Source organism: Styela clava, chromosome 5 (assembly GCF_964204865.1).
Source record: "Styela clava chromosome 5, kaStyClav1.hap1.2, whole genome shotgun sequence".
NCBI lineage: Eukaryota > Metazoa > Chordata > Ascidiacea > Stolidobranchia > Styelidae > Styela > Styela clava.
In genome coordinates, this window is record NC_135254.1 from 21,622,276 (window position 1) to 21,631,512 (window position 9,237).

Below are 9,237 nucleotides of genomic sequence, written 5' to 3' on the forward strand. Positions count from 1 at the left end.
TATTGACAATTAAGTTAATTGATTTACAACTATAACTAAAAAACGCTGAACTACCAAAAAGAGGTAATATTTCCGACCACGCTTGAATATCTGTCTGACTCTGGGATACGTTTGAGAAAAAAAGACGGAACGCCATTTTGCAATTGATTATCATAATTAGGATCATGCCTAATAGGATGTATTTCGAACACGAATAGGTAGTATTTATACATAGCCCTTCACCCTGAAGTACCATTTACCTATTTTTTGTATATATTGTGTATTCACAATGTGTACTTTAGTATGGTGGAAAAAATAAGTTACTGATTAAATTAATTATTTGTCGATTAGAAGATTTTACGACGATTTCGAATTTAATCGATGAAAATCTTGCGCTGAGCGTGAATAAAACTGTAGCACGATTTAAGTACAGTTTGTGAATCTATTTATTGAATAGGATACGACCAAAAAAATTCTGCAAAGAAGTACGCTAGTTACTTTACATATAAGAAACTGCTTCTACATGACCTTAGTTATCTATGCAAGGATTTATAACGTTTTACTCAATAATCGTTCAATCATGCTAAATAAAACTAATTACTCTCACAGCACGTGGTTTACACAACGGATGTTGCGTTGGAAAACACGTCAATGACAGTAGTATGATGAAACTTATAAAGGTTGAGATATAGCTTTTAAGATTTTCAGAATGCCTGAATCCGATTTTCTATAATCTCTCTTCCAGGTTGGCAACTAAAAAATATAGTGTAAAAACGATCAAAACATGAAATGCGTAAATCAGACTTGTTTGTTCAAACAGTGTAACCTGATATCATATGACCCCCACTGAATATTATAAAAAATAGCCAAGAAAAGTTGAAGCGCTGAAAATAAATCGACTTCATGCAAGTAGTAAGCGTCAAGCGTCAAAAAATAAAATATAGATTTCCATGATAACTCATCTCGCTGTTGTATGAAAGAATTTAAAGTCGCAGTATTTGGATATTGTGTTGTCATCGCCATATGGTAACCATAGAGATGGGATTAAAAATATTACAGTATGGGCCGACTTATACAAAACGAAGTCACATAAGTAAAAATGCGCCATTTCCCTACATTCTGGATATGTCAGATCAATTCATTAAACAATCATCGAAGTTCTGCTTTAAATATCAGAATGGCTTTGTCGCAGTGAACCTCAAATTTTTTTCTTTCCAGGCTCGTGTTTTGCACCGCTGCCGATACTTCGTTATGGACGTAGTTGAAAAAATCTATTACTGGACAACTTCACTCCATTGAGCTTTTTTTCAGAAGATGCGCTGAATTTAGTACGAGTACTGGGCGAGAAAAACTTCGAAGGTGCTTTTGTGATCATATGTTAGTTGGTTGTAAATATCTCAGGAAAATTAATATATATAGGTCGATCTCTTGCCAGTTTAACCAGCTAACTTTTTCATTTGACATAATTGTTTGTTTTTCAGATTCAGCTCTCTATCCCTGGCAATCCCAAACTGCAAGGCACTGTCAAGAATGAATGTAAATATACTAGAACTATTTTCGATTGCTGTCTGCTTTGTGAAGCACACGCTGAAAACGTTGTCGGAATGTATAAAAAAAAATATAAAATTCAGGAATTCTTATGGGGAGCAAGTATAAAACCACTTCTTAGCAAATAACATGCATAGATTCGCTCTTAAATGTAATATGACACGGAAGGCGAATCTGTCGAGAAGAAAGTACCCCTCTCATCTATTACATTTTTGTAATTAAATGCCTTTAATTATACTGTGCAAGCAGCTTTGTTTATTTTATCGGCTATTTATTACGTCGAGACCAACACAAATTCTTAGAAGGTCGTAACATAAACATTTTCCGATTCAAAATTCTTTATTTAATTTGCTATGTTCATTTCAATAGAAATGAGAAGAAATGATAATAATCGTTTTACTTGTCCTAAATATAAAGATTGAATTGGACATAATGACACAGCATCTTGTTAAAGATTTTTAGAGACTTTAAATCTAATTTCAGTATATATATGAAAAGATTCATGGATCAGTTATGTCCCAGGGTGAGCTAGGTACATCATCTTTTGCCTTTACTGCGAATTCGCATATTCCGTAGTCACGATTATGATTAGAAGCTCTGTTGTATAAACCCTGTGGAGAGCTAACGTTTTGATTCATGTATATTTGAACATATGTATGAGATGGGTGGAATGTTGGGTTCTCGGGTCTCCATACTACGTCAAAAGTTGCGTCGGTTTCATTGGAAAATAGTAGCTTTCGTTCCTATAAAAATTAAAATATAAAACTATCATATGGAAATAATAATTTTATTCTCATGTTCATTATAAGTCTAGGAATATTCGAGTATTTCATGGTGAAACACGCAACAAATTATTTTGAATAATTTCAATTTCATTCATAAATCTCTCTCGATCACATGAGTCAATTGGAAATTATTGATATATTTTACCACGCAATTTTGCTTCAATAAATCGGCCTCAACTCGACTTGTATTACAAAGTATCAGAGTTTTTCAATGTCTTATGCAGATATGTCATCTCGATTATCGGTATTTCATGTCAAGTACTTAGTACATTGGTCGCAGTATGAGTCGATTCAAATGCCCGGCTGCGCTGTTCACTGCAATCCTAAGGAACTTGAACAGTGGGCATATATTAACTTCAGTGCAAATGTAAACTTATACAATAGATAACTTACTTGAACATTGTACTTCATTCCAAGCATAGCATAAATGTTTCTGTTTAATTTCTCTCGTAATGCTACCATCATTAAGGTATAGTGTTCTGTACTATATAAATTTGCAGCTGCTCCTCCCTCACTTTCACAAGCGGAGACATATTCAGCTACTGTGCGCAAGTTGTTCTTTCTTCCGTTAATAGAAAAGCATTTATCCCCGTAAATCATGAAACAATTGTCTTAAAATAGGTAAGAAAAACAATTCACCACATTCTTATTATCATTTAAACCTATTTTGATTAAGAAAGAGATGTATAAAGCAGCGAAGAAGAAATAAACACCCCTGTATGTCCGAATAAAAATTGCAATTCTACAAATCATATAACTTTTTTATATTACATTGTAACTATGAAAATCGATATATATGTTGGTTCTGAAGTTTTTCCTGTAGTGTAGATCATAATTGTGTTTTGTGTTAGAAGGTAACGTCATCGGTATTGTTGTCATGTCACTCAATTACCTGATGGTTTAGGAGTCGTTGGGTTTGTCGTTGTCGCAGTTGTTGTTTCCGTAGTCGGTTCAATCTGATCCTTATCAACGCAACAACTTTTTAAGCTATCTAGATTATCTGTAATTAAATTCGTGTAAGGATTACCATCAGCCTGCAAGAATCAGCCATCAAACACCCTTGTAATCCTTTATTTTTAACATTTAAATGTTCCGTTATTATGCTTCATAAAATGTGAATAAATTTATTTTCTATTTTCATTTGTTAGGCAACTCTACACGTTTCACTTGAAAATTTACCTTGTAATATCTGCAGTTTTTCTTCCATGTATCTTTTGTAATCATCAAACTCCGATTTATCAACTTTGTCGCCATCACCAGGCTTCCCCATTTCACCAGGGGGCCCAGGGGGTCCTTGCTTTCCTGGTACACCCATTCTTCCCATTGGTCCTTGCGGTCCAAAGTTTCCAAAGGGGCCGCGGCTTCCCTTTGTTCCCTTTTGACCTAATAATCCACGATCTCCCTTATCTCCTTTCACTCCCTTCAATTCTTTTCCCTCGGCAACCCTGCACCCTATTTCACCAATTTCCGTATCTTCCATGGGTCCACAAACAAATGTGTAGTCGTCCTGCCCCAATGCTACGCCGAAAACGGCAAATACCAACCCGAAGTTAATGACTATATTCATTATAAGTTTTTTCCTGAACAATTAAATTACAAATAAACATGCAAACAGGTTATCATTTCATCAATTAGGCGCTGTGCGACAGAAAATTTAAAGACTTGAATTAATAATGGTATCAACTCATTTATTCTTAGACTTTCGTTTATGTCTTTGTGGACACACAGTTTGAACCATTTAGACTGAATTTAAAGACTTTGCCTATTATAAGAGGTAGTTTTAAACAATTAGAAAGTGAATAAACAACAGCCTGTAGCACTGTTCAAATGATGAAATTCTGACCGGAGTTTAGCATATATACGGCAAAATTAGCCAGCATAATAATCTCTTGAATAATATTACCATTATACGACCAAAGTATCAGCAGACTTGCATGAAACCGGCGTCATAGACACCTAATCGAATTTATCCAATATAAGCATCTATGTCCCACGCTTTTTCGGATATATTGGTTTATTTTTTTTTCCCCGTGGGTAAGGAGATAATATCTTTTACTTGTTGTTCATTTTGCCTTAGGCAATCAATCTATAGAACTGTGATGATATCATACCGAATAAATAAGCTAAACTGTTGCCATGTCTGAGATTGAAACCTCACGGCGTGAATTGAATAACGTAACCATTATATATAGTATTTCATAGCCAAATATAATGTTTCATCAGTTACCTACGTTTGATCAAAATAACAAGAGAAACATGCGTTCGGTTCTGAACAAACCAATGAATAAGGAATATCGAATTGGCAAAATTGGTTACCAGGAATAAAAGAGCTTATGAAATCACAGGTAAATATGATTCAGTTCAAAGAAAAGTAATACACATAGAAATTACGTTTTGGTCATCAGTGCAAAACATAGAGAGTTGCAAACAGGGAGGCGCTCGGATCCATCTGTGTCATGCCGGTGATACTTCAGATACTGTTGATCTTGAGTGATTTGAACAATATAATATATTATAGCATTAACTAAACCTGCTTATTTTGTTTCAACCGGATTAAAAAAGTAAACTGAGACATTTTCTCCGAAAGATTTATTAAAATATAGTTTAAACATACATATTTAGATATATCAAGTTCTGTCGCCAAAAAATAAGCATTCAGGGCAGTTATCAAAAACCAACATGCTGGACCTACAAAGCGGCAGAAAGTTGATGGAAAATTATTCAACAAATAAAGTCAAAGAAATGGCATGATTGTAATGAATATTAACTACCAAAATTTAAATTCTATTCAAAATTGGCTCTCTCGACTTCAAAATCAAGCTTGAACGAATACCATAATACGCTGGAACAAATTAGACCTAACAATATATTTATATACTTAGACTAAAACAGTTGATGAAAATACTCGGGCTCCGTTTTATTTAATGCTATTGTAATTGTTTGAAATATCATAGAAAGGCATCTGTTATCGGATTCGTGAAAGTAAGTAAGTGATGAAATTTTGTACAAATGTGTACAAATTTTGAAGGGAATTGGAAAACTTACGGACGTAAATTTAATGCTTGAAGGCATATGAAAAACTTACTTGTATATTTCATTACAAATTATTTGAACAATTTTCATATAATGAAATGAAGCATTGATATCTTATGTCGCATTCACACAATACCATATCGGAACCTGTTTTCTGTTTGTCATAACCAGTTCTACAGCCAGGTGTTTTCTATAATTCCATACCAAACGAGGCGATAACAATTTTGAAAATGAAATTTTCGCTTATGTAGTAATGAATCCCTTTATGTGGAATGAGCCATCCTCCAATTGACAAGCACTGCTTTAAAATTACATGTGAACAAGCATTTTTGCCAATCTCATACCCCATATGGCGTTGAAAATCCAAATAAATCGTAATCAATTTTGTATGTGCGATATAAAGCATTTAACGTGTCTGATGGTATTCCATTGTAATATTTCTCCACTTTTTTATGATCGGTGAATGAATCGTAAGATGGTGGAAAATATGTGTTTTTTATATTCAATTTTTTGACAATGAAATCCATATCTTCTTGCAAAGTGTCCAAATGAACGATAAAATTATATTTTAAGGCACATGGTGCGCACAGCCCTTCATAGAATTTCCAATGTGGATCGGAGATAGGTAGATGAATTGGATTAGTTAAATATTTTGCAAATTCAGCAAAGGTAACGTTTGTATCATAAGACGTTTCGTTGGTTTGTGTATTGTTTTCAACGCTGTAAGACCGATGAATGCGATTGCCCAACCTACTGTAGCCGTCAGATCTTGAGTTATTTTCTAATTTGTTTCGGAAGGCGGATAGAAGTCTACTGAAAGGCTCACGTACAATGACCAGTGAGGTGTAGGTTTTCATTCTTTTTGAAATCTGAAATATATTCTTCGCTTGTCGAGCCGAAAGTTTTCGGTGCGCTATTGTAGTCGCTCTTATTGAAGGTAACTTTACCGATTCTTCTTTCGTTAACAGTCCTTCGGCCATGGTAAGAAACTTTGCTTGATTAGTTGAAGCACATTTCGGAATTTCGCAAAGGAGAAGCTGAAAACATTTTAATAGGCTCAAAATACTTCATATCATATTTTGTTTAGGCCATGGCTATTTTACATGCCAAGTCGTATTTAGAGACTATTCAGATATAACCTTGGTAAAGTTTGTATATATATGTAGAATATCTCAAACGCTTTACCCAATATGTTGTTTTGAATGACGTGATTTTTCATTCAAATAATATTCACAGATTTTCACTTTATTCCGGGTATATTGGTCCACACAATAGGAAAATTATTAAATCTTTGATTAACGTGAATATTCTGAAGCCATCTAAGATCAATTTACCTTATATTTATCCGAGAAAAACAAAGAAGCTTTTAATGATGGATGGTTGACGAATGCGACATCCATCGGAATTGATAGATTACGTTTATAATGAACGCATGACTTCAACATGTTTTTCCTTCGCGCTTCCAACCTTGCTTCTACTTTTTGATGGCTAGATTGATGAACTTTAAAAAAAAAATAATGTAAGAAGTTTCCCACATATTCCAATCGATTAAAATTCAAAAATGTTTCCTTCTCCATTCAAATAGCATTTAAATCTGTTCCTTACATCTTTTCCGTTTTATTTTTGTGGTTTTCAATGTTTTTGTTGAGATACAAGAGACGATAAATGCATTAAATCATCGAGGCTGGTGGAAAAAGCGACAAAATTGAACATGGAAAAGAAACTAATAATAACAGTGGCATTCTCTCTTTTTCTTGTTTCGTGTACAGAATACATATATACAGTATTAGTATTATAAACACAATTTTTCGTACGTAGTAGCCTACTTACCAGTACTACTTCTTAATGTGTTAATTTTAACCTTTTTCCTTACTTCTCTCAGCAGCAGACGATCGTTCTCTTTCTGTTATAGGAAAAAAGTTCATCAATACTAATATACTTGAAGATTTCCAAGTTGAGTTAAACTATTGGTGGATGCTAGCATCATAATTAAAACTTGCTTTATAATTTATTACATATTGCTAATACAAAACTAAAGTCAAGCAGTCCTTGCACCCCAAGTTACTAAGTTCACAATGTATTTCTGCGCTCCAAAGCATTGCCGCTAAAATTTGTAGATTTTTGTCAATTATATCTGTTGATGGGGTCTATATGTTTCGATGTAGGTAGGCTACAATAATTCCTCAACTAATTTTCAGAAAAAATTCGTTTCATTGGAATTCACTGAAGCACTTAACCATTCGAAAAATACAACAGAAGAAAAACGTACCTGATAGTTTTTGGTTTTTTCCATTAAGCTCAAACCAGTGAAGTAAAATGACAGCAATACCAAAGAAATTAAAAACAAAAAACAATTTATTCGACGGAACATTCCAACCTACAAAACTTTATGCGTTTTGGATAACTGCGTCCGTAATTTACATGTTTTGAACTGCGTGGTGAATTCATGCCCTCAGGCAGCTTGACAATTTTTCTAATCATTAGGTGACGCGATTAGTTGAATAGACTGCTATTTCACAGTATCTTAACATCTTTACCTGCAATTAGACTGCTTGGGTTCACAGTTTCCTCCGCCTCAAGTCAATGCATCGGGAACAATAAACTGGTAAATAAACAATTCCTATATATATTTGTCCCCCGGGGTGGCAACCGGACAAGGAGCAGTGTGCCTCAACAGTGCTATTAACATTCACCTTCAACGCGGTAGGAGTAATATAATGACGGAAAAATGTTCTATCCCATCTTCTGTCTGAAGCACACGCCATTAGAAAATCTCCGTACAACACTATTATATAGGTATTTAATTAAGAACAAGCATATTTTATTTCGATAAGCATATTGTATTTTTTTGCACCGAAAGTTTATCTGGATATTATTACTTATCGATCTTGATCGGTAAGTATGTTGATAGGTATTTGTCTGTCTTGTATGTCTGTTTGTCTGTGTGTTACATGCACGCGATGTCTCACGAAAGCGAGGTTCGTTCAATCTGCTCCAAATTTTGCATGTGCATTCATTTTAGCTCGGATCAGAAGCCTATTGATTTTGGATGAATTATGTCGTATAATTAGCGAGTTATTAATTAATTAGTGATGGGACACACGGTGTCACTATGAAGTAAGACCACTGTTTTGGGGGATCCCCTAACCTTCGATCGATAAGTCTTCGGTTTCCAACCGAATTCTAGTTTAAGTCTTGTCAATGTTAATGAAAATTAGGATGGTTCTATCCAGAACTGACGAACTGTCAGAGCCCGCCAGTATTCATCATGAATTGCCATTTTTGCAAGACTTTCATCAAACAGAACACTTCCCTGAACGGTTATTCACACATATTTTTGCTTGCTTATAACTGATCATTAAAGATATTGGGTGAATTAAATAAATTTTTCTAAAATGTCCAAAAAGTAGTTGTACGTTCAGCAAAAGTCAGGCGACCCCGAAAATCTTCAAACGACCCAACCCGGGGTCGCGACCCATAGTTTGGGAACCACTGGTCTAACAAAAGTCAAAACAAATGTAAAAGAATAAGGCATATAAAGGATAAAAGGCAAAGATTTACATATTATCCCGGGGGAGAGGAAATCCGATAAGACGGCATAACTATATGGCGAACCACGACCTCTCGTCCGGTTACCAGTCCAGGTCGGGTATGGTATTAGTTAGACAGTTATTTGTTTTCGGAAGCATGGACTTGATGGTGGAGGAAACCGTAACCACCCTACGGCGGCGAGGAGTCCAGCAATCCTGTCGTACATGATCATCCCTGCATGGGATTCGAACCTACGAACCCACGGTAATCAGAGATGCGGTGGCGAGCATATTCCTAACGCTTTTATTAGTGTACAGTACAATACTTTACAATACAGTACGATGTGTATAGAGTAATTTAT

General features: G+C 34.8%; 2 protein-coding genes across 2 annotated transcripts; both read right to left on the reverse strand.

Annotated features, from left to right (window-relative positions):
- Window positions 1–1,754: 1,754 nt before the first annotated feature.
- On the reverse strand, window positions 1,755–4,731 carry LOC120344948 (uncharacterized). Its single transcript, XM_039414291.2, has 4 exons — window positions 3,492–4,731; window positions 3,205–3,312; window positions 2,706–2,923; window positions 1,755–2,270 (listed from the first exon to the last, which is right to left on the reverse strand). Exons 1-4 carry the CDS (start codon window positions 3,877–3,879, stop codon window positions 2,028–2,030), a joined length of 957 nt encoding a protein of 318 aa, XP_039270225.2. The 5' UTR covers window positions 3,880–4,731; the 3' UTR covers window positions 1,755–2,027.
- Window positions 4,732–4,886: 155 nt separating this feature from the next.
- On the reverse strand, window positions 4,887–7,773 carry LOC120344947 (carbohydrate sulfotransferase 10-like). The gene is made up of 4 exons (XM_039414290.2): window positions 7,615–7,773; window positions 7,176–7,248; window positions 6,680–6,846; window positions 4,887–6,382 (listed from the first exon to the last, which is right to left on the reverse strand). Exons 1-4 carry the CDS (start codon window positions 7,714–7,716, stop codon window positions 5,684–5,686), a joined length of 1,041 nt encoding a protein of 346 aa, XP_039270224.1. The 5' UTR covers window positions 7,717–7,773; the 3' UTR covers window positions 4,887–5,683.
- Window positions 7,774–9,237: the final 1,464 nt, after the last annotated feature.